The sequence below is a fragment of the Schistocerca americana genome, chromosome 2 (assembly GCF_021461395.2).
Source record: "Schistocerca americana isolate TAMUIC-IGC-003095 chromosome 2, iqSchAmer2.1, whole genome shotgun sequence".
NCBI classification, from domain to species: domain Eukaryota; kingdom Metazoa; phylum Arthropoda; class Insecta; order Orthoptera; family Acrididae; genus Schistocerca; species Schistocerca americana.
In genome coordinates, this window is record NC_060120.1 from 328170856 (window position 1) to 328197122 (window position 26267).

The following is a 26267-nucleotide window of genomic DNA, read 5'->3' on the forward strand; positions in this document are numbered from 1 at the left end:
GCAGTCCTGATTGTGGCGCTCAGCTGCACGGCGCCAAACACGCATACGACCATCATTGGCACCAAGGCAGAAGCGACTCTCATCGCTGAAGACGACATGTCTCCATTCGTCCCTCCATTCACGCCTGTCGCGACACCACTGGAGGCGGGCTGCACGATGTTGGGGCGTGAGCGGAAGACGGCCTAACGGTGTGCGGGACCGTAGCCCAGCTTCATGGAGACGGTTGCGAATGGTCCTCGCCGATACCCCAGGAGCAACAGTGTCCCTAATTTGCTGGGAAGTGGCGGTGCGGTCCCCTACGGCACTGCGTAGGATCCTACGTTCTTGGCGTGCATCCGTGCGTCGCTGCGGTCCGGTCCCAGGTCGACGGGCACGTGCACCTTCCGCCGACCACTGGCGACAACATCGATGTACTGTGGAGACCTCACGCCCCACGTGTTGAGCAATTCGGCGGTACGTCCACTCGGCCTCCTGCATGCCCACTATACGCCCTCGCTCAAAGTCCGTCAACTGCACATACGGTTCACGTCCACGCTGTCGCGGCATGCTACCAGTGTTAAAGACTGCGATGGAGCTCCGTATGCCACGGTAAACTGGCTGACACTGACGGCGGCGGTGCACAAATGCTGCGCAGCTAGCGCCATTCGACGGCCAACACCGCGGTTCCTGGTGTGTCCGCTGTGCCGTGCGTGTGATCATTGCTTGTACAGCCCTCTCGCAGTGTCCGGAGCAAGTATGGTGGGTCTGACACACCGGTGTCAATGTGTTCTTTTTTCCATTTCCAGGAGTGTATTTTCAAGTAGTATGGAGCAACATAGACAGCAGTTAAGGGAAGTCTTTATGGGGTTAAGAGCATTCGTTTAATGTTGAGCCTGGAGAAGTGTCATTTTGCATTGGAAGAAGTGAAACATTTAGGTCATATCATCAGTAAGGACGGAGTGCGAACAGATCCGAGGTTGGTACAGGCTGTAAGGGATTTCCGTGAGCCGAAAACAGTTAAGTAAATGCAATCATTCATCGTAATTTGCAATTTCTATTGAAAGTTCGTGAAGGGTTTTGCAGATTTAGCACAGCCATTGATGCAATTGTTACGGAAGGGTGTGAAATTTGAGTGGACAGAAGAGTGCCAGAAAGCATTTGACAAACTGACAGAAGTGTTAACATCAAGTCCGGTTCTTGTGTTTCCAGATTTTGAAAAGGAATTTATTCTAGCATGCAATGCATCAAATCAAGCATTAGGGTGTGTTCTTAGTCAGGAAATTGATGGGAAAGAACATCCTGTAGCCTATGCGCCGAGGCTGCTGAATGCAGCAGAGAGGAATTACTCAACAACAGAGAGGGAGATGCTTAGCGTAATCTATGGAATTACATATTTTAAATGTTATTTGTATGAGAGAAGATTTTGGGTAGTGACAGATCATGCTGCATTGAAGTTGTTGTTGGGGTTGAAGGATCCATCCACTATACTCACCAGGTAGGCTGTGAGGCTTAGTGAATTCGACTACGAGGTGGTGCACAAGCCGGGGAAGAAGCACGGTAATGCGGATGCAGTGAGTAGAAAGGTGGCAAAAGTAGAAGTCATAGGTTATGACCTAGCAGTATGCCAAGAATTACAGGACATTTACAACGATTGTAAAGTGTATCGGACACAGCCACAATTTAATATGTACGACAGTCTTCTGTGCAGGGAAACGAAGTTAGAGCCAAGGGTAATAGTGCCAGCGAAACTGAGAGATGAGGTTTTAAAGGAAGCACATGATCATGTGTTATCTGCTCATAGCAGGTGGAGAGTGACAAATAGGAGAGTGGCGGAGAGGTATTGGTGGAGAGATAGGAAAGTGGATGTGGATCAGTATGTCAAGAATTGTATACCATGTGCGCAGAGGCAGATTTGAGTCGGAAACAGATACAGCTACAATGATTGCCGGAAGTGACATGTCCATTTTCTATGTTGGGAATTGATGTCTTAGGACCTTTCAGTCGAACACCATTGGGAAACAGATATATTCTGACAATAATAGACCATTTTTTGAGGTATGTGGAGATGGTGGCTGTGCCAAACCAACAGGCAGCAATGATCACGCAATCGTTAATAAAGAACTGGATTTTGAAGTTTGGTATCCCGGAGACAATAATTACTGACAAAGGGATTTAATCAAGGAACTGTGTGAATTGTTGAATCTAAAGAAGTTGAGGATGAGCACATTGCACCCACAGGCGAACAGAAGGACAGAACGGGTACACAGAACAATCAGGAAGATGCTGAGTTTTTATGTGGATTCTCATCACCATCAGTGGAACGAGTATTTGAAGTATATTGTATGTGCATACAATGAAAAAGTCCATTCCAATACTGGTTTCCCTCCATATGAGGTAGTGTACGGGCGAAAAATGCCATCGCCGTTTGATTTAGTGAAGCTACAGAAAGGAAGGACCAGTGAATCTGTACGACAATTCGCGAGAACAATTCGGGATGTTTGGAAACGGGTACAAAAGGGGAATATGAAGGCTTTGGAAAGGCAAAAAGATGCAGTGAAGCGGAAAGGAAGTTTACCGCAGTATAGGGTAGGGCAATGGGTAATGCTATCCAGCCCCTATACACCAAAAGAGAAAATGAAGAAGTTCGTCACAAGGTATGAAGGGCCATACTGTTGTGACAGTGCCACGACATTTAACAGTGCCGCCACGACAGTACGCGCAAACGGCGATAGAGGCGCTCCGCAACTTGGCTGAGTGTGGGAGCGCCACCTAGCTACGAACGGCGCCGGCCGCATGTCACGGCACGGCAGTCGAATAAGAGATACTGAGTTGTTATCATGTGACGAGCTATTGTTTCTAAGTGAGTGTGTTTGAATATCCACGGAATTATTGGTGATTAAGGGTCATAACACTTTTTGGTGACGAGGTCGGATATTTTCACTACATTGTGGATTTGTGTGTTCGTGACGGGGCAGACATGGAACAGCTTATGCAAGCGCTTATTGAACAACAAACACAGCTGACGGCTGGTATTCAGGCGTTGTCGACGTCGCTTACTCATCGTCTGTCTTCTTCTTCTCCGCCTCCATTCCCTCCTTATGACGAGGCCGCTGAAGACTGGGAGGATTATGAGAAGCGTTTGCGGCAACACTTCTTGGCTTTCGGCGTTGTCGACACTCCTATGTGTAAGTTGTTATTTCTATCTTGGATTTCCCCACGGATCTATCAGCTGCTATCTCAGTTAGCCCCTCTGCGGGAACCTGCCTCTCTGTCCTTCCAAGAAATGTGTGACTCTTTGTCTAACTATTACCGAAAAAACACCCTCGTCGTTGCCGCCAGCGTGGTGTTCTACCGGTGTCGTAAACAGCCCCATCAATCTTACTGGGCTTGGGCGGCGGAACTACATGGTCTGAATAGGAAATGTCAGTTTGTCATGGACACTCATCATTAGTCTTATGCTGATTCAATGGTTAGGGATGCTATTCTACAGCTTGCTCCTGATAAAGAAGTTCGGCAACGTGCCCTACAACTGCCAAACCCGTCGTTGTCGGAAATTCTAAGCATCGCTCAATCCTTTGAAGTGTCTCACGCTGCTGGCGCGCAAATAGACGCGTGGTGTGATGTAGGCGCTGTACAGTCGACTTTCGACACGGACAATTTGCCTGTTTCACAGGAGAACGAAGATGTGGCGGCGGTTCACTCGTGTAAACAACGTCGCGTTAGGCCGCAACGCTCGCAGCGAAAACAGCAACCACAGAAGCAGGTTCGTTCTGCACTTCCTTTGTGTCCACGTTGTTTCGTCCAGCATGACAGGGCCGCGTGTCCAAAACATTGAGCCAAGTGTAATTCATGTAGGAAAGAAGGCCACATTGCTTCTGTGTGTCAGTCCCCTAAAAATCCTGTCGACGAGGACAAGGCATCGGACATAGATGTTAACTGTGTGCTTTCTCAACCAAATAAGTTGTTTGTTACTGTTCGTGTTCTGGATAAAGACATTCGCATGCAAGTGGACACTGGCTCTGCAGTAACTCTCATTAATTCTCGCATGTATTTGGAGTTGGGCTCCTCTCCCTTGTCTCCAGTTACACGAAATCTGAGAACTTATAATAAACATAAAATTCCTATCATTGGCCAGTTTGATGCTTCCACTGCCTACAAGTCTGTTGTTAGGCCCCTCACGTTTTATGTGGTGGATCATGCGGGCACTGAAAACCTGTTCAGTTATGATGCTTTCCAGTTGTTCGGGTTCTCCATTGATAATGATGTGCACCTCATAGCTGAGGATACTCCGTATCAACAGCTGGATGGATTGTGTTCTGAATTTTCGTCCGTGTTCTCTGCTGGTCTGGGTTGTGCCAAGGATTTTGAAGCCCACATTACTCTTAAACCTACAGTTCGCCCTAAGTTTTTCCGGGCACGCCCTATTCCGGTGGCGTTGCGTGCACCTGTCAAGGCTGAGATAGACAGGTTAACAGCTTCAGGGATTCTCCTTCCTGTTACCTCCAGCGAATGGGCATCGCCAATCGTGGTGGTTTCTAAACCAAACGGGAGTCTGCGATTGTGTGGTGATTTTAAAGCCACTGTCAACGCTCAGAGCCTCATTGACACTTATCCTCTTCCCCATCCTGAGGAGTTATTTACCAAGCTCGCTGGGGGCCAGTTCTTTTCCAAACTAGATTTATCGGAGGCGTACCATCAGTTGCCGTTGGATGCTTCTTCCAAGGAATTTCTCATCATCAACACTCCTTGTGGGTTGTATCAGTACCAGCGGTTACCATTTGGCGTCGCTAGCGCGCCGGCCATTTTTCAGCGGTTTTTGGAACAGCTCACGGCTTCCGTTCCTGGCTGCATAAACTATCTGGATGACATTGTTGTCACGGGGGCGTCCACTGAGGAGCAGCTTCGCAATTTGTGTTCACTGTTTCGGGTTTTGCATTCGGCTGGGTTGAGGTGCAATCTGGACAAGTCACAGTTCTTCCAACCCTCCATTGTGTATCTACGTTTCCACTTATCCCGTGAGGGTATACGTCCTCTACGTCAGCACGTTGCGGCTATTAACGCTCTACCCCGGCCGTCTACGGTCAAAGAACTTCAGGCGTTTCTAGGCAAGATTGCTTATTATCACAAATTCATTCCATCCGCAGCGGCAGTAGCTCATCCTCTGCATCAGCTGTTACGCAAAAACGTCCCTTTCTGTTGGTCCGACGAGTGTGAGCAGGCTTTTGTCCGCCTGAAGGCTCATTTGCAGTTGGCGCCTTGTCTTGCCACATTCCGTCCGCGTCAGCACTTGGTTCTGGCGACCGACGCGTCACAGTATGGCCTAGGGGCTGTTCTCGCCCATCGGTATGAGGATGGGTCGGAACGACCCATAGCCTATGCTTCCAAGACCCTCAACGATGCGCAACAGCATTACTCTCAAATCGAAAAGGAGGCGCTCGCTATCATTTATGCTCTAAAAAAGTTCAGCGTTTTTTTGTATGGTTCTAAGTTTCACCTCATCACCAACCACAAGCCGCTGGTCTTTCTGTTCAGCCCATCGGCGTCGCTTCCGGATAAGGTAGCTCACCGCCTGCAACGTTGGGCCTTATACTTGTCTCGTTTTCACTATGAGATTCACTATCGCCCCACGGCCCAGCACGCCAACGCTGATGCATTGTCGCGATTGCCGATGGGCCCCGACCCGGTTTTCGATCGTGATGAACTACTCTGTTTCCACATTGATGAGGAAGAACGTCGTGTGGTCGAGGGTTTTCCACTTACAGGTTCGCAGGTCGCGTCGGCTACTGCACGGGATCAGGTGATCGGTTTTGTTCAGCGGGGTTGGCCGGACAGGACCAAGGATCAGGCATCGGATCCCCTTCGCAACTACCATGCCTTGCACCTTCGTCTGTCTGTTCATGATGGTGGTGTTCTTCTGGCCACGGATGGCGCATCTCCACGGGTCGTGGTGCCAGCCTCTCTTCGCAAAGATGTTCTCAAACTGTTGCATGAAGGCCATTGGGGTATTTCTCAGACTAAGTCCCTGGCCCGCAGGCACGTTTATTGGCCCGGTATTGATTTGGACATCGCCCACATGGTTGCTGCGTGTGGTCAGTGTGCTCAACAACTGGCTGCACCTCGTACAATGCCCTCTCCGTGGCCTGATCCGGCGCAGCCATGGGAACGGGTGCACGCTGACTTTGCCGGCCCCTTCCTCGGTACTTATTGGCTACTGTTGATTGACGCCTTCTCGAAGTTTCCGTTTGTTGTTCAATGTCCGTCGCCCACCACTGCGGCGACGACACTGGCTTTGTCCAAAATCTTTGCGCTAGAAGGTCTTCCATCCACGATCGTCATGGACAGTGGCCCTCAGTTGTCTTCGCAGGCCTTCTGTGATTTTTGTATTGGACAAGGGATTCATCATGTTACAGCACCGCCCTTCCATCCGCAATCGAATGGGGAGGTCGAGCGCCTTGTCCGCACTTTGAAAAGCCAGATGAAAAAATTCCTTAGTGATTTTTCCACAGATGACGCTCTGCTGCAACTTCTGAGTTCTTATCGCTTCACGCCTCTGGGTGATCGCAGCCCTGCTGAACTCTTGCATGGGCGCCAACCGCACACTCTACTGCACCTGCTTCACCCTGTCAGGCCTTGTGCTGTGTCCCCTAGTGTGGGAAAATACTCAGTGGGTGCCGACGTGTGGGCACGAGGGTATGGATCTCGCCCTAAATGGATTCCAGGGGTGGTCAAGGCTTTCGCGGCCGCCGGCTTTGTGAAATACGTACGGACGACGGCATGGTTGTTCGCCATTACGACCAGATGCGCCCACGAGTGGTGGCCACACCGGTGCCACCGCCCCTTCCTTCGCCCCCACCAGCCCGAGAAGCCAGTCCTGTCGCTGCTGCCGATCTACCGTGCGTGTTGATGCAGCCGACATCGCTACCGCTTCCGAGTACGCCGGAACCGGCCCTAGTCGCGACGCCGCCTTCTCCGGGACCCATCTCGCTGGAGCACACCCCCAGGTCCACGACACCTATGGATGCTGCTCCGGAGTTTTCACCCATCATTTCATCCAGGAGGCACGTTCCATGCACGAGCTTCCATCCTGGACATTTTTGACCATACTCTCGTGTCTCTCCGCAGGATCTCCTCAGGGCCTCACAAGAGGCCATGGATGTCTCCGCACTGTCCATGTCTCCAAGGAAGTGAGTGTTTTTTTTTTCAAGGGGGGAAAAGTGTTGTGACAGTGCCATGACATTTAACAGTGCCGCCACGACAGTACGCGCAAACGGCGATAGAGGCGCTCCGCAACTCGGCTGAGCGCGGGAGCGTCACCTAGCTACGAACGGCGCCGGCTGCATGTCACGGCACGGCAGTCGAATAAGAGATACTGAGTTGTTATCATGTGACGAGCTATTGTTTCTAAGTGAGTGTGTTTGAATATCCACACAATTATTGGTGATTAAAGGTTATAACACATACCAAGCAGTTGAAACCATACCCCCTGTTAATTTTAAGCTTCAGCTGCCAACTAGAACAATGATAGTACACGTAGGACAGTTGCGGCCATTTAAGGTTTGTCCAGATGTGATTCCAGGTATGTCACAGGAAGGGGAGAGGAAGAAAGAGAGAGTGAAGAGAGGTGTTCAGCGCAGAGAAAACCAGAAAGATAGAGTACAGCATGATGTACCGTATGCTTTGTGATCCAGAAAGTAGTAGCGTATTTGTAGTTTTTGTTTTCTTGTTAGGTATCATTGGGTTTTTTGTTGATTAATTAGGCATTGTAGTTTCATATGTTGTACGTATTTTCGAGTATTGTGAGCCTGCTAGGGACAGCAGTCTTTTTGAAGAGGGAGGAGTGGTGATGGTGATCACTGTTCTCAGGTCACTAAAAAGGGGAGCATTGAGCAAGTTGGTAGAAGTAAAAAACTGAGGAGGTATTACTGATCTCGGCAGTTAACAGCCGGTACGCCGAGATGACAAGGAAGGTATTACGGTGCTGCCATAGAGGGAAGGTAACGGTATGTCCTGCCAGGAGGGAAGAAATAGACTGTCCAAGGCACATCATGGAGCCAAAATTGAGCTTGCAACGGGTCGGGATGCACTGGATCTTCTCCACCTACTAAAAATTAATAGTAGTGGCAAGTTGTTTTGATCAGGGAGTATTTGCCAAAGCAAAACGTATAGAGCTTGAGGGGAGTGGAATTTTAATCAATGGAACTGCGTGTAACATAATAGCACCAACCTTCCATCTACCAGCGTCAACTTCAGGAGTCACTCAATTGAATGGTACACAGCCACAGCTGTACTGCCAAGGCAGAATCTGAGCTTGTTAAATCAAACTCTGGAGTCAGGTCTGTTGAGATCCGTAAACTAGTTCATTTCAGAGCGCATATCAGCCGAACAGCTACTGCAGCATGTCGATTGTTTTGAGCACCTCAGTACCAAGTGCCATCGCAGCCTTAACTTTGTTGGGTGTTGTTTTTATTCTGATCAGGTGTAGAGCCAATTCCAAGAGGGAACCGACGGTAGTCCAAATCCCAGTGGATTGGATACTGAGGGCGTAAGACGGGTAGGTAAGGGGTTGATTGAGCATTAAGTGAAGTGGTCATCCAGTAAGGAATTTTTACGATTTGTCTCATGTCATGTGTTTAAGAGGCCTAGACCACATCTAAGTTTCCTAACAGTAGTAGTAAAGATATCATAAGTATGTGCCGACCCAAACAAGCTTAAGAGTGGTTAGAGGTTGACCCGGATCTTTCTGAAGGGGGGAAATAATGTAGCGGCACCACCATTTAAGTTGGGGAAAAGGTTAGCTTCAGGTGCAGTGTTTCAGAGTGCACAAGTTACAGCCAGCTGCAGGCCTGTTGACAGTAAGTTATGATACCAGTGGTTGCGAAGTAGAATGGACGCCACAGGGCAGTAGATCCGCTGAAAAGAGTAAACACAGCGGTTTGCATGGTGTGAGCTACAGGCAGAAGGGGCCCACTGGCCCAACCCAGGTTTTATGATTACATGACTCAGAGCGGTGCATTAGAAAAACAGAGGCGCACAGCCGCGTATAAATAGGCGCCGATTCACTAACAAGGCTTTCAAGTGTGACAGCTCACCTGGTTGGCGGGGCGTGTCACACCACCGGCTACACGCAGCGCCAGCATTCCAGTCCACAGTAGGTCGCTAATTTGACCCTTTGAGGCCAACACGGGGTCTGCAGCCAGCCAGCGGTGGGCCACGCCACGGCTCACTATTGCTGGCAGTCTTGTTGGCTCCCAACACACGTCAGAGGCATCCCCAGGTGAGGCCCGCAGATTGAGACTGCTGAGCCGACTGCCTGATGTCGTCACAACTCTGTGGCCATACAAGGCCTACACACAGTAGGGTCGCTGAGGCAGTGATTCCGCACCAAGCTGTTTCACAGACAGCGAAGTGGTGTCCTCAGCATTGTGGGACCCGGTGATGCAGACCGAGAGTAACGGGGGCACTTTAACTGGAAATAATTAATCAGTTGGGAAACTCTGATGAGTTTTAATATGGCGCGTCCTGACAGCCCATTCTCGTCCAACATCCCTCTACAGTTAGGTTTACCTTTTTTTTTTCCAGCCTACACGGATCTATATTTGCCTTCGTAACAGATACAGATGATCAGATGTTTTCCATGTGCTACACTGCACATAACTCTCTACTGAGTTGTTTAACTTAAACAAACCCCCCAAAAGTGTGTCACATACACTCTGATTTGTAGCTGCTGCTTCGCGAACAACTGATTCCTGTGAATAGTCCTTTGTAAAGAATGTTCTCAATGTACGTAGGGGGCCCAATGGTTCTCCATTGACAGTGCAAGTCAAGAAATCAGCATCTAAGAGCATCATGTAATTGACATCGCCTCTGATTTAAACTTGCTACTTTGCTCCAAACAAAAGGAAAACCTGGTGCATGAGAGAAAGCAGACATCTGAGGGTAGAAGTGGAGAGCCAAGGACATGGGTGGAACATAGGCAACAGGCAGGAAGCAAAACTTTCACGAGTGACATACAGAAGGCACAGGGAATTCCATGAGGCCACCAGTGAGAGGCGCGAGGAAGGACGACTGAGGGTGGCAACCGGTAGAGGATGGTGCTAGGCGGGGCCCTACCAAAGGCGGAGCAACAGAGGACTTGTCATTAAGAGACAGGTCCAGGGTTGTGGAAACAGAAAAAAACTGAGCCATGGTGTCAGTAGAGCAAGGAAGAGCATGGAATGGACAGGTGTCAAGAGCTTGGAAGGTCAGGAACAGGTTGGATGGAGAGTTACATCCACTGGGCCAGCTGCAGTGCTGGAGTTAGTGGTACAAAGCAGCAGCAGCTGAGGTGGCGTGTCAAGCAGAGGTGCAGGCATTGCACCCAATAGAGATGCCATGCCATGTAGAGGTGCTGTGAGGTTCAGAGGCACCATGCTGTGCAGAAGTGCCGCACCCTCTGTATGGAGGTACCACACCGTGTGGAGGTGCCGCACCATGTATAAATGCCACGCCATTTGGAGGTGCCGCGCCGTGTGGAGGTGCCACGCCGTGTGGAGATGCCATGCCATGTGGACGTGCCATGTCATATGAAGGCGCCGTACTTTGCAGAGGTGCCACGCCTGTAGATGCGCGGCACTGGGAGCCGCTGAAGCAGGCAGAGTTACTACTTTATTCAGAATGGGTGACTCTGTGTCGGTAGGTGCCAGAGTGGATGGAGGTGCCACATTGGTGGGCGCCAGAACAGGTGGAGGTACCACATCGATAGGTGGAGGCGATGCATGGGCAGGCAGAGGAGCCACATCGAGAGGCATCTGGGCCGCCATGGCAGGAGCAACAGGAACTGTGGATGCTGTAGTTGGTGACATCGGAACTGTAGGGCCACAGCAGTGAGTGATGTGATGGAGGAGCCTGTGGGGACAGTGCTGGATGTGAGTGAGTGAGAGGCCAAGAGATTGGGGACTGGGGGCCAATGCTGATGGTCTGGGACCTGTGGGGCCTGAGGCGGCCAAGAGTGTTGGAAGAGTTGATCCTCGTTGCCAACTAAAGTATCCTGTTATGGAATGGTGCACACAGAAAACAAGAAGGTACCTAGGTAACATTTAACACTAGAAGTTTATTTTTACTAGCAAGCAAACAAGAAAACATTAACAACCGAGAAAAGATTCTTCATGGAAGTAATGTAAGAGATTCTCCTATTCTCTGAGAAGAATTGTCACATGGCTTCACAGATATGAGACAGTGCTGACTGTGTCTGGTGATTTTGGCACCCTCTTTACTGGAGGGTATGTCGCAGTAATATTGAGCTGCGTCAGCTGGAGGCATCTGGTGGGACGGCAACCTTCAAGCCAATGCTGTGTGTGCTGGGTCATCAGGCACCATACATACACTGCAGCCATCTTCTTGTGTACAGCAGCAGCAGAATCTGGAAACAGCCTTTGGAGTTCCCAGCATCATTCACCAGATCATTTATGGATGTTGCCAACAGTAAAGATTTATAATGTTTCCTTGGGTCACACCCAAAGCTACTTCCACATCTAACCATTCCACCGTTGCATACACCCAAAACTACTTTCACATCTAACCATTTCACCCTGGCAGGACTCAATACATTCAGTAGGCGGCTGAATAGCCACCTTTATACACCAGAGGAGAACTCTAGACAGAGATACATACTGATCTTATTTCTTGTCCTGAGTGCTGTATTCTTGAAGGGCTCTTTCACTGGCATTATACTGGTGCTTCCAATACTGGGCAATGTGCTGGAAGATGAACCTTTGTCTCACTCTTCAAGTCACATTATATTCTGTGCTATAACATAGTTTTGACAGTACTATTCATTTCCTGTCCTCTTTTATTCATCTGTTCCTCCCTATATGCATTAATCTCTCGCCATCACCACCCTTAACTAACAATTTGGTGTCAGATTGTCTGTGCTCTGTGGACACCACAGGGTGAGGAGAAAGTGACAAGCTAGGAGTTGTGCTCACAACAATTGGAGAAAAGTCTGCAATTCCATCACTTGTGACTGTAGGAAGCTAGTTGTCTGTTATCAAAGTGGATTCTAGCTATTTTTAGACAGCAGGCAATTTGCTCACCAAATTCTGATATTGGCCACAATCCTTAGAAATGTCTACTGATGAAAAGGTAAAAGATAAACTTTTAACTAGTTTTGCAGTCTGTAAATGAGATATCTAACAATGTACAATGATATATGTTGTGCTGCACTAAATATGTATAATAACCATGAAAGAGTGGCAATATGGAACTCAGTTGGAGTCCTTCTCTTGGAGTCCTCCTCTTGGAGTCCTTCTCTTAGAGTCCTTCTCTTAGTGCAGGGATTCTGTAATTATACTTTGAATGATTTGATCAGACTGCTAAACAAAAACTAATATGGAAGAAAGAGTGTGGCACCCTGAAGTACTCTAAATTATGTTATTTTATACCAACTACAAAATATAAAGCCAAGAAAACAAAGCTTGTTTCCCTTTATTCAGTTGTTATAGTGGTCTGCACATTAGAAGGCAACTGTATGATGTGTGATGATGTGTTCTGCATAGAGAGATACAGAGAATGCTTTACATCACCACCAGTGTGCTATCTGTCTCTGTCCCACACGTCAGCCATTGAGGCTAAGTAGCCTAATCGTACCTCAACTGACATAAAATCATTGCTAAATATTCTACACACATCCCGAAGTGCATGCTACAGGCAGATGCGGCAGAATGACACTATTGGCTGGATCATCATGTGGTACACTGCTCCTTGTCGTTGTGCATCGCCCCACCGCCTACCTTCTTATAAGCACACAACTGTAACACTATCAAAATTCTCAAGAAATCCAGATTCAAGCTAAGTTACTGAATCTTTTCTAATGCATTTCAGCATTCAAATGGGTTTTCTGAATTCAAGTAGGAAACATAGTTAATTGTAATGCAAATGAACTTAATTAACTTTTTTTTCCTTTCTTAGAAAATGGCATTAATAGTTAGCATTCAGTCCCACAATACCATGTGGGGTGACTTGATTTGAACCCAACAGCATTTTATTAAGCATAATCATATTGAAGTTGGTATGGCGTTGCCCTCCTCTTGACTTTTGAACTTGTTTACCCAGCTAACTATAGGGGAACTACAACTTAACATGTACTCAAACTGATAATGAGACTTTGCATTTTTCGCATTAACAAACCACTGCTAGACGTGAAAGAAGAAATAGGCGAGAGACAAAATCCTGGGGCCAAGTGAGGACTTAAATACAGACCTCTAATGATAATGAGAATGAAGGGCAAAGGTGGCAAATAAATTCTTCACTATGGGTAATTTTTTTCCCTGTGTGAGCTCTAACAATATCCAGTTTAGCTAAACAGAACATGAAAACTTCACAACATGAAAGGGAGATAAGTGAAAGAGTTCAGATAAGTTTTAGCTGATGAGTTTTTGTGACATCAGTGAAAATCATGTGTGGTAAATTGAAAGGTTCATCATAGGATGGTGACATGAAAAACTTTTCCTGGCTTCAGTACTCGTCATCACAACCAATACAGTTATTATAGATGATTAAAGATCCTGTTTGTGTTCAACAAACTGTGTGCTACTGATAGGTGTTGTGGATGCAGAAGTGCTGTCTTACTGAAAAGTTATTAACCAACAGCATAAAAACAGTGCTGTGTGCAAATGTATTGTATAATATTAGCTGTCTAATTTAAATCCTAGTATTTTACATAGGTATCATATTTATATATATAGTTATATAATGATGACGTAATAACTGGAAATCAAATAAAGAAAAATGGCAGTGGTCCATATACATTTCCTTTTGGTCAAGCAAAATATTCTAGTTTATTTCATCTGATTGTGTTGTTGACATTAGTTACGCAATTTTTTCCCCAAGTAGGTCGCACCTGGAGACTGTCAAACCTTATTGTTGACTGTAAGCAATGAAGGCTGTGAACTATTTAAGAATGATTTACTCAGAGCACTGAAATGTCAAAGAAGCATTCTGTTAGAGTTTGAAATAAATACGAACATTGTCATTTTATTTTATGTCACCAGGACTGTTGTTGTTTGGTCCACCTGGAACTGGCAAGACCCTGCTTGCCAAAGCTATTGCCACTGAATGCAGCCTTAACTTCCTTTCCGTGAAAGGACCTGAACTGCTCAATATGTATGTTGGTCAAAGTGAGATGAATGTTAGAGAAGGTAAGAAACTTACAACATTTATGTTCCTTATATACATTACTACCATCACTGCAGCAGTAATACAGTTATGTGTTCAGATGTTGTTGTTGTTGTGGTCTTCAGTCCTGCGACTGGTTTGATGCAGCTTTCCATGCTACCCTATCCTGTGCAAGTTTCTTCATCTCCCAGTACCTACTGCAACCTACATCCTTCTGAATCTGCTTAGTGTATTCATCTCTTGGTCTCCCTCTACGATTTTTACCCTCCACGCTGCCCTCCAATACTAAATTTGTGATCCCTTGATGCCTCAGAACATGTCCTACCAACCGGACCCTTCTTCTAGTCAAGTTGTGCCACAAACTCCTCTTCTCCCCAATTCTATTCAATACCTCCTCATTAGTTATGCGATCTACCCATCTAATCTTCAGCATTCTTATGTAGCACCCCATTTCGAAAGCTTCTATTCTCTTCCTGTACAAACTATTTATCGTCCATGTTTCACTTCCATACATGGCTACACTCCATACGAATACTTTCAGAAACAACTTCCTGACACTTAAATCTATACTCGATATTAACAAATTTCTCTTCTTCAGAAACGCTTCCCTTGCCATTGCCAGTCTACATTTTATATCTTCTCCACGTCGACCATCATCAGTTATTTTTCTCCCCAAATAGCAAAACTCCTTTACTACTTTAAGTGTCTCATTTCCTAATCTAATTCCCTCAGCATCACCCGACTTAATTCGGCTACATTCCACTATCCTCGTTTTCCTTTTGTTGATTTTCATCTTATATCCTCCTTTCAAGACACTGTCCATTCCGTTCAGCTGCTCTTCCAAGTCCTTAGCTGTCTTTGACAGAATTACAATGTCATCGGCGAACCTCAAAGTTTTTATTTCTTCTCCATGGATTTTAATACCTACTCCGAATTTTTCTTTTCTTTCCTTTACTGCTTGCTCAATATAAAGATTGAATAACATTGGGGAGAGGCTACAACCCTGTCTCACTCCCTTCCCAACCACTGCTTCCCTTCCATGCCCCTCCACTCTTATAACTGCCATCTGGTTTCTGTACAAATTGTAAATAGCCTTTCGCTCTCTGTATTTTATACCTGCCATCTCCAGAATTTGAAAGAGAGTATTCCAATCAACATTGTCAAAAGCTTTCTCTAAGTCTACAAATGCTAGAAACGTAGGTTTGCCTTTCCTTAATCTTTCTTCTAAGATAAGTCGTAGGGTCAGTATTGCCTCACGTGTTCCAACATTTCTACGGAATCCAAACTGATCTTCCCCGAGGTCGGCTTCTGTCAGTTTTTCCATTCGTCTGTAAATAATTTGTGTTAGTATTTTGCAGCTGTGACTTATTAAACTGATAGTTCGGTAATTTTCACATCTGTCAACACCTGCTTTCTTTGGGATTGGAATAATTATATTCTTCTTGAAGTCTGAGGGTATTTTGTCTGTCTCATACATCTTGCTCACCAGGTGGTAGAGTTTGGTCAGGACTGGCTCTCTCAAGGCCGTCAGTAGTTCGACTTAGGTCTTTCAGTGCTCTGTCAAACTCTTCACGCAGTATCGTATCTCCCATTTCATCTTCATCTACATTCTCTTCCATTTCCATAATATTGTCCTCAAGTACATCACCCTCATATAGACCCTCTATATACTCCTTCCACCTTTCTGCTTTCTCTTCTTTGGGTAGAACTGGATTTCCATCTGAGTTCTTGATATTCATACAAGTTGTTGTCCTTTCTCCAAAGGTCTCTTTAATTTTTCTGTAGGCAGTATCTATCTTACCCCTAGTGAGATAAGCCTCTACATCCTTACATTTGTCCTCTAGCCGTCCCTGCTTAGCCATTTTGCACTTCCTGTCGATCTCATTTTTGAGACGTTTGTATTCTTTTTTGCCTGCTTCATTTAGTGCATTTTTATATTTTCTCCTTTCATCAATTAAATTCAATATTTCTTCTGTTACCCAAGGAGTTCTACTAGCCCTCGTCTTTTTACCTACTTGATCCTCTGCTGCCTTCACTACTTCACCCCTCACAGCTACCCATTCTCCTTCTACTGTACTTCTTTCCCCCATTGCTGTCAATTGTTCCCTTATGCTCTCCCTGAAACTCTGTACAACCTCTGGTTTAGTCAGTTTATCCAGGTCCCATCTCCTTAAATCCCCACCTTTTTGCAGTTTCTTCAGTTTTAATCTACAGTTCATAACCAATAGATTGTGGTTAGAGTCCACATCTGCCCCTGGAAATGTCTTACAATTTAAAACCTGGTTCCTAAATCCCTGTCTTACCATTATATAATCTGTCTGATACCTTTTAGTATCTCCGGGATTCTTCCATGTATACAACCTTCTTTTATGATTCTTGAACCAAGTGTTAGCTATGATTAAGTTATGCTCTGTGCAAAATTCTACCAGACGGCTTCCTTACTATGCTGTTTGTAGTAGCTTATCCGCACTCCTATTTTTTTATTCATTATTAAACCTACTCCTGCATTACCCCTATTTGATTTTGTATTTATAACCCTGTATTCACCTGACCAAAAGTCTTGTTCCTTCTGCCACCGAACTTCACTAATTCCCACTATATCTAACTTTAACCTATCCATTTCCCTTTTTAAATTTTCTAACCTACCTGCTTGATCCATAGAATGTCAGTTTTCTTTTTCCTGATAACGACGTCCTCTTGAGTAGTGTTTGAGATATGTCTATTGATCTTTAGTGAGATGAAATCATAAGCATTAAAGACCACAAAGTTTTATTGAGACGTGCTGTGGTTGTTGTTGTGTTGTTGTTGTTGTTGTTGTTGTTGTTGTCGTCTTCAGTCCAGAGACTGGTTTGATGCAGCTCTCTATGCTATCCTATCATGTGCAAGCTTCTTAATCTCAAAGTATGTACTGCAACCTTCATCTGTCTGAATCTGCTTACAAGGGAACCTCCCCATCACACCCCCCTCAGATTTAGTTTTAAGTTGTCACAGTGGATAGGCCTTGAAAAACTGAACACAGATCAATCGAGAAAACAGGAAGAAATTGTGTGGAACTATGAAAAAAATAAGCAAAATATACAAACTGAGTAGTCCATGTGCAAGGTAAGCAACATCAAGGAGAATGTGAGCTTAGGAGCGCCGTGGTCCCGTGGTTAGCGTGAGCAGTTGTGGAGCAAGAGGTCCTTGGTTCAAGTCTTCCCACGAGTGAAAAGTTTACAATATTTATTTTCGCAAAGTTATGATCTGTCCGTTTGTTCATTGACGTCTCTGTTCACTGTAATAAGTTTAGTGTATGTGTTTTGCGACTGCACCGCAAAACCGTGCGATTAGTAGAGGACATGCCTCTCCAATGGGAACCGAAAACATTTGATTGCAAGGTCATAGGTCAACCAATTCCTCCACAGGAAAACACGTCTGATATATTCTATACGACACTGGTGACGGCATGTGCGTCACATGACAGAAATATGTTCTCGACCCACCTAACTTGTACACTTGGCGAATGGGTAAAAAGATTCTTCTACCTTGCCCGATTTAGGTTTTCTTGTGGATGTGATAATCAATCCCCAAAAAAATGATGAAAACGTAAGAGTTTGTCACATAAACTGAAAATAAAAATTTAAACTTTTCACTCGAGGGAAGACTTGAACCAAGGACCTTTCGTTCCGCAGCTGCTCATGGTAACCACGGGACCACAGCGCTCCTCAGCTCATACGTCCCTTGATGCTGTACATCTTACGCATGGACTACTCAGTTTGTATATTTTGCTTATTTTTTTCATAGTTCCACACAACTTCTTCCTGTTTTCTCGATTGATCTGTGTTCAGTTTTTCAAGGCCTATCCACTGTGCCAACTTAAAACTAAATCTGAGGGGGGTGCGATGGGTAGGTTCCCTTGTTAGTGTATTCATATTTTCGTCTCCCTCTATGATTTTTACCCCCCGCTGCTCTCCAGTACTAAATTGGTGATCCCTTGATGCCTTAGAACATATCCTACCAACCAATCCCTTCTTCTAGTCAAGTTGTGCCACAAGTTCCTCTTCTCCCCAATTCTATTCAGTACCTCGTCATTAGTTATGTGATCTATCCATCTAATCTTAAGCATTCTTCTGTAGCACCACATTTCAAAAGCCTCTATTTTCTTCTTGTCTAAACTGTTTATCGTCGATGTTTCACTTCCATACATGGCTACACTCCGTACAAATATTTTCAGAAATGACTTCCTGACACTGAAGTCTATACTCGATGTTAACAAATTTCTCTTCTTCAGAAACGCTTTCCTTGCCACTGCTAGTCTACATTTTATATCCTCTGCACTTTGACCATCATCAGCTATTTTCTCCCCAAATAACAAAACTGATCTACTACTTTATTGTCTCATTTCCTAATATAATTCCCTCAGTATCACCCGATGTAATTCAACTACATTCCATTATCTTTGTTTTGCTTTTGTTGATGTTCATATTATATCCTCCTTTCAAGATCTGCCAGAATTACAATATCATTGGCAAACCCAAAGTTTTAATTTCTTCTTCCTACTTCAAATTTTTCTTTTGTTTCCTTTACTGCTTGCTTGATAAACAGATTGAATAACATTGGGGATAGTCTACAACCCTGTCTCACTCCCTTTCCAACCACTGCTTCCCTTTCATGCCCCCTGACTCTTATAACTGCCATCTGGTTTTTGTGCAAATTGTAAATAGTCTTTCGTTCCCTGTATTGGACCCCTGCCACCTTCAAAATTTGTAAGAGAATATTCCAGTCAATTTTGTCAAAAGCTTTCTCTAAGTCTATAAATGCTTGAATCGTAAGTTTGCCTTTTCTTAATCTATCTTCTAAGATAAGTCAAAGGGTCAGTATTGCCTCACGTGTTCCAACATTTCTATGGAATCCAAACTGATCCTCCCCGAGGTTGACTTCCACCAGTTTTCCATTCATCTGTAAAGAATTCCTGTTAGTATTTTGCAGCCATGACTTATTAAACTGATAGTTCAGTAATTTTCATGCCTGTCAACGCCTGCTTTATTTGGGATTGGAATGACTATATTCTTCTTGCAGTCTGATGGTATTTTGCCTGTCTCAAAAATCTTGCTTATCAGATGGTAGTTTTGTCAGGGCTGGCTCTCCTAAGGCTATCAGTAGTTCTAATTGAATGTTGTCTACTCCCAGGGCCTTGTTTCAACTTGGGTCTTTCAGTGCTCTGTCAAATTCTTCATGCAGTATCATATCTCCCATTTCATCTTCATGTACGTCCTCTTCCATTTCCATAATATTGCCTTGCAGTACATCGCCCTTGTATAGACCCCCTATATACTCCTTCCACCTTTCCGCTTTCCCTTCTTTGCTTATAACTGGTTTTCCATCTGAGCTCTTGACATTCATACAAGTGGTTCTCTTCTCTCCAAAGGTCTCTTATAGGCAATATCTGTCTTACGCCTAGTGATATATGCCTCCACATCCTTACATTTGTCCTCTAGCCATCCCTGCTTTGCCATTTTGCACTTCCTGTCAATCTCATTTTTGAGACGTTTGCATGGTATGCATTGGTAATAGAAAATTCAGTCATTATCATGATATGAAAAAAAAAAACATTTTATTTACGTTATGATCTCTGTATTTATAAATTGAAGCCACGTCCTCACATCCATCTGTGTGTGCCGCCTAATCTCAGGAATTGTTATAGGGATTTTGATCCAGTTTTGACTAATAGATACACCAAATTGCATTAAAGGGTTTTGTGTATCATTTGTAAACATTTGTTAGAAATTGTCTGAGTTATGATGAATTAAAGTTGTGAAAATGACACCATTGCCACCTAGTGAGCAGCTGCTATAACTCAAAAGAGGAAAAGTTACTTGAGAGAGTGGAAAGTTTGACCCAGTTTGCATCTGGTGTGGTGGTGTAGCAGTCATGTGTCTGGCTGGAAACCGAAATGTTGTGGAATTGAATCCCAGCTGGGTCCCTTTTTTTCACTCTGCATTTTTAACCTAGCAGTCACCTCGTAATGATGTGGAGATTCAGCAGAAATGAAACATGGTAGATTCCATGTTACACTGCAACATCCCATTTTCCATTTGGGAAACTGTTTAGGAACATGCCAGTTTCCCAAGTGACACCCAATTGCTTGCAGTGATTTCGGAATGAAATGCGAATCCAAAACCTGTGGTTTTCAATATTTTCTACATAAAGTAAAACATAGCATTGGATGCAACTTTGCTTTGTGTATATAAAGTAAATTTTAAAGCAGAACAGCATATAACTAAACTTTCACCTTTCTGCTTTCCTCAAGTCAAACAAAGATACGAACATGATTCTCTGCATGCTGGGGCAAAAGATAGTCTGTTATTTGTTTGGACAGTTTCAAATTATAAAGAAGACTGTTAAATGAATGTTTACTGGTGAGAAAGACATTTAGACCATTTAAAGATTGTAAGGACATGGGCACGACATTCTTGAATGAGATACAGAAATTTCCTGCAGATGAATACGCATGAGTTCAAAATACATCTACAGATGGTTCAGGAAGACATTTTGAAATATGACAGCAGTTCCAGACTACAAATTTTTCCTTCCCTTGCACTAGCAATTGCTCTTAATTCACTGCAAATTCCTATAACAATGGCCAGGGAGTTACTCTAGTTTGAGGTACCTCATCACGTGAAGTGAGACTTACAGTTTAAAACAGTCAGATATTTTAAACCAGTAGTTTCCTGCAGTCATCTTAGAACAACTGCAAAGTGAAAAAATATGAGAATCCAAAATATGTGGTGTTTTATTTGTTGTGACTCAAGTAAAACGTTTTCAGAAAAACTACTTCAGCAAGTGTGCTTTGTTTATGTGCACAATGTTCTTTCAACAATGCAGGAAATGACCCAACTTTCAGCTCTTTGCTTTCCTTGAATAAAACCTAGATGTGGGCATGATTCTTTGCATAGCACAGCAAAGAAGTCTGCTGTAAAGAGTCCATGACTAAGAATTGTTGCAATGAGTCTCACCAATGCATCGCAGTGCATTCTAAGCTTCACAAGAAGTGTGCTGTAACATGACATAAACATCTACATCATTGTGTTTTTATTTTCTTTTCGCCACTTCAACCAGCCTCTAATGTACACACACACACACACACACACACACACACACACACACACACACAAAAACCATGATTTGCATCAAACGTTTACATTGGTTGTAAAGATACTACTTACAACATGATGTGCTCCCATCACTGCCATGAGATGTCACTCCAGATGCCTGTTCTTTATGGAACACACACATTCACGCCTCCAGACAACTTTCTTGGCGTGTGCTGATGATATTCACTTGTTCTCTGAATAATTTTATTCATTACTAGCAGGCAAATTATGCTATGGCAGTCAAGTTGTCTGACGGGGGATGCTTAATGCTACCCATGCAAACCCAGGCCAGTTTGCTAGTAATATCTAAAATAACTATTTTCTCCAATTGTACACTGATTTAGAGGGAATTATCAATAAGAAATGGTTTAGTAGAAAGTGATAATTTATCATCTGAAAGAGGGCCTATGAAGCACAAGTGTGCCAATGTGATGAGTGCTTAATTTCTAAAAAGATTATGGAGAGCAAAAATATCAACACTCTCTTAAAAGCTGTGCAAGTCTCTTGAGTAAGGATAGATTTGTGTATGCATCATCTTACATGTACGTGTGATTGTTAGAATGTCTAATGAAAGGTAATAATGACAAGAGGTATTGTATTAAGGGCCCCTCGCCCCAATTATATTGTGTCAGCAAATTGCGAAAATTGCCAAGAATGGCAAAACATTATTGTGCAATATTTGTGCCTTTGATACATCTGTTAGAAATCTGCCTTTGAAGTGAACATATCAGCACTTGATGATGTGGAACTTGTGTCTATTGTAATTTCAATCACAATGTGCACAAATACTGAATGCCATTGTGAAAACACAGGAGGCAAATTGGCAAAATATAGAGTAGCACCTTGTTTTATAATGTGTGAAATGCTTGAAGCACTTGACAAATTGTTCTTTGTAGCTGGTGGGTACCTTTCTTGATAGATTTTCAGGACACCATAGGTTTCACTTTTCAAGTTACTATTCATGTACTCATCAGATTTCACTTTCCTCGATGCTGGAAAATCTATAAACCTGAAAAGAGTAAGATACATTATCGTAGCAGATAGGCAGTTAAGTAGTGTTAGTACTGTTATGTATTTCTGTAATAAATAATAATAAACTTTTGCTGAATGTTTCTACAGCTAATAACTATTCTGTCTTTCCTAGTGTATTCATATTCATGTGGTGTTGCTGGATCAGTTGTTCACGTCCACAAATTAAAAAGTCTCCACGGGAACTACCATGTATTGTGCAATAGCTCCCCTACATGGTCCTATATATGGCACGATGTACTGAGTGTCAATATTTTTAAGCTCCTACAGTGTCCTTCAATAGATTGTGCAAACCGTCAATACTACTCTCAGGCAGTATTGTGCAATAAATACTGTGCAAGTGAGGACCCCTTAAGGAGTTGCTCTTGATAAAGAAATAAGTAGCATCACATAAGGGTGGCTAGAAAACGTGCTTGACTGACAGAAATCAGAAAATGGACTGCTTTGTAAGTGACTGTAGCAAATAGGATGACTTACAGTGTAATATGGAACCCAAACAAATGTGCAAATTGGTTTCTCTTTGCACACATAGATGGTGATCATAATTCCATGAAGTTCAGGATTGCAGCCAAATAATGCCAATTTCTTGCCATGATATTTTGTCTGATGACCATTAAGCCATCTTCAGGTTGTGATGAAGCAAGCTGGGATCTTTTTACTTCCTCTCTTGTTTTGCCATTGTAAAGGTTCCACCTGCTTTTATTTATTCTTCGATTGATGATTGTCCTCGGTGTCGACATATTGCATTGCTACATTGGCTGAAAAAATGGGTTGATATCGTGTTGATGTGTGGCTATTGTGATCAAAATGCCCAATGGGCATGTGCTATGTATGATGCTCGGTATCCTGGACAACATCATCCAAGTGTCAGGACCGTTCGCCGGATAGTTACGTTATTTAAGGAAACAGGAAGTGTTCAGCTACATGTGAAACGTCAACCACGACCTGCAACAAATGATGATGCCCAAGTAGGTGTTTTAGCTGCTGTCGTGGCTAATCCGCACATCAGTAGCAGAGAAATTGTGCAAGAATCGGGAATCTCAAAAACGTTGGTGTTGAGAATGCTATATCAACATCGATTGCACCCGTACCATATTTCTATGCACCAGGAATTGCATGGCGACAGCTTTGAACGTTGTGTACATTTCTGCCACTGGGCACAGCAGAAATTACGGGACGATGGCAGATTTTTTGCATGCGTTCTATTTAGCGATGAAGCGTCATTCACCAACAGCGGTAACGTAAACCAGCAAAATAATTGGCCCCCATTTTATCGATGGCAATGTAAATGGTGCAATGTATGCTGATTTCCTACGTAATGTTCTACCGATGTTACTACAAGATGTTTCACTGCATGACAGAATGGCGATGTACTTCCAACATGATGGATGTCCGCACATAGCTCGCGTGTGGTTGAAGCAGTATTGAACAGCATATTTCATGACAGGTGGACTGGTCGTTGAAGCACCATACCATGGCCCGCACGTTCACTAGATCTGACGTCCCTGGATTTCTTTCTGTGGGGAAATTTGAAGGATATTTGCGACTGTGATCCACCAACAACGCCTGACAACATGCGTCAGCACATTGTCAATGCATGTGCGAACATTATGGAAGGCGAACTACTCGCTGTTGAGAGGAATGTCGTTACATGTATTGCCAAATGCATTGAGGTTGACGGACATCATTTTGAGCATTTATTGTATTAATGTGGTATTTACAGATAATCACACTGTAACAGCATGTGTTCTCAGAAATGATAAGTTCACAAAGGTACATGTATCACATTGTAACAACCGAAATGAAATGTTCAAACTTACCTATGTTCTGTATTTTAATTTAAAAAACCTACCTGTTACCCCAGATCACGTAAGTTTCTTGCTTGTGACTATTACAGCGCCACCTATCACAAAGCGAAAAAAGTGGTCCAACTATAACATCCATATTTCTATATGTACTACACGAATATGTAATAAAAATGGGGGTTCCCATTTTAAAAAACGCAGTTGATATCCGTTTGACCTATGGCAGCACCATCTAGCGGGCCAACGATAGCGCCATCTGGTTTCCCCGTTCAAGTTACACAAGTTTCGTTCTTTGTAGTTTTTTCGTTTGACGCTTATTTTGTGAGATATTTGGTCTGGTCACGATCAATGGACCACCCTGTATAGTTACACAAACAATACTTTTGATAAAATTGTTAATTACCTTGGAATTAATTCAGAGCTGGTTTTACTAACATGTTTTCGAATAGAGCCAAATAGATACTTTAAGATTACTAGTATTTCTTCTTCCAAATGCTTACAGTTATTAGAGAAATTACATTTGTTTATATGTCAACAGTAGAATGTAAGTTACGAAACAATTACTTGTTTCGCCCTGTAATGAAAGTTACTAACTAGGAATAACCAAAATAAATTAGAAAATCAAATACATTCATAAAACTAAGCACAAAATTAGGTCTGGTATTAAATCCTTTACAACAGAGGGCAAACCTTTCTCTTTTGTGAAAATACAGATTATATTCTCATATGTTAATGGTAAATTGTAAAAGTGAAAAAACGAATTTAAGGAGGCATATGGCAAAAAAAGAGCTTGCTTCGTCACATCATCTGTCTCCTTAAATACATTTTTTTTATTTTTGACTAATTACCAATAACATACATGAGTATAATCTGCATTTTCATAAAAGAGAATGGTTGGCCCTCAGTCTTAAAGAATACAGTACCAGATCTAATTTTGTGCCTAGTTTTGTGTATGTAATTAATTTCCTGATTTATTTTGACTATACCTAGTTAATATCTTTTGTTATAGGCTGAAATCAGTAATTGTTTCATAACCTAAATTCTATTGTTGACCTACAAACAAATATAAATTCTGTACTAATTATAAACCTTTGTAGGAACAACCACTAGTATTCTTATAGTATCTGTTTGGCTCTATTTGAATATATGTTAGCAAAGGCAGCCCTTAATGAATTCCAAAGTAACTAAGAGGTTTGTCAAAAGTATTGTTTGTATAACTATATCTGTTAATTTCATTGTTTAAACAAATAATTAGGCTTAACCCTTGTAGTAGAAGAAACTGTTAAAAAGAAGAAATTTTTTGATATACTCAGTTAATTGAATGAGTTATGTTTTAATTGTAATTTCTGTAACTTAAACATCAAACAATGTATAGTTTCAGTACATATTCTTGTGATGATATATAAAGGCTCAAATTTTGGTCCGGAGACAGTCGGTCCACAGCCAATTTTCAGACGAAGAACCTGTGTTGGTTAGGTCAGCATCAGTGCATCAACCTAACTGTGGAATAAGTGTAACACAAATAAGTTGTGCATTAAAAAAAAATGACAGTTGCTGTTCAATACATGTCATAATATTCTGCAAGAACTATTTGGTTAGGTTTTTACTGCTCATAGACATTCAACAGTAAACTATTATAGCAGCATGCTGATGTTTGCCTGCAAACTATTAATGAGGCTTATAGAAAGTTAACCAATAGTGGACTTGCCAAATTAACTACGTGTATTGGGGGGTTAAACCATTGAAAGTAAAGAACTGTGAAATGCAACTGTGCACCTGTCGGGTACATCATTTACAGTAGTCAGAGTTGAACTCCCTCCCCCCCCCCCCCATTTTTCGGCCAGTGTCACAACACAGTACATCAACACCAAGGACCATCAATGAAGAAATAAAGCAGGCGAACATCACAAGGTGAGTGTTTCACATTGGAGATTGCTAGTTCAGATCACTACCTTTATACAAAAAATTGATGAGAGAATGCATGCACAAAGACCTTCGAATATTGCTCCATGTATGGCATGCAGGCGTGTGTGAAACGAGATACTACATGCTAGTTCCCTGTCAGAGTGTTCATTTATGGAGCTAAAATTCTGATGTCAAAATGAATAAAATTAAATGTCACTAGATGTGTCATAGATCATTAAAGTTTTCTTACTGAATAAATTAAAGA

The 26267-nt window shown here is 43.3% G+C and overlaps 1 protein-coding gene across 1 annotated transcript in view; it reads left to right on the forward strand.

Annotated features, from left to right (window-relative positions):
* LOC124594804 (peroxisome assembly factor 2) overlaps nucleotides 1–26267 on the forward strand; it is a 153457-nt gene that overhangs the window by 65529 nt on the left and 61661 nt on the right. The window contains exon 6 of the mRNA XM_047133234.1: nucleotides 14007–14153. Coding sequence (XP_046989190.1) covers nucleotides 14007–14153 — 147 coding nt within the window. The remainder of the gene's footprint in view (nucleotides 1–14006; nucleotides 14154–26267) is intronic.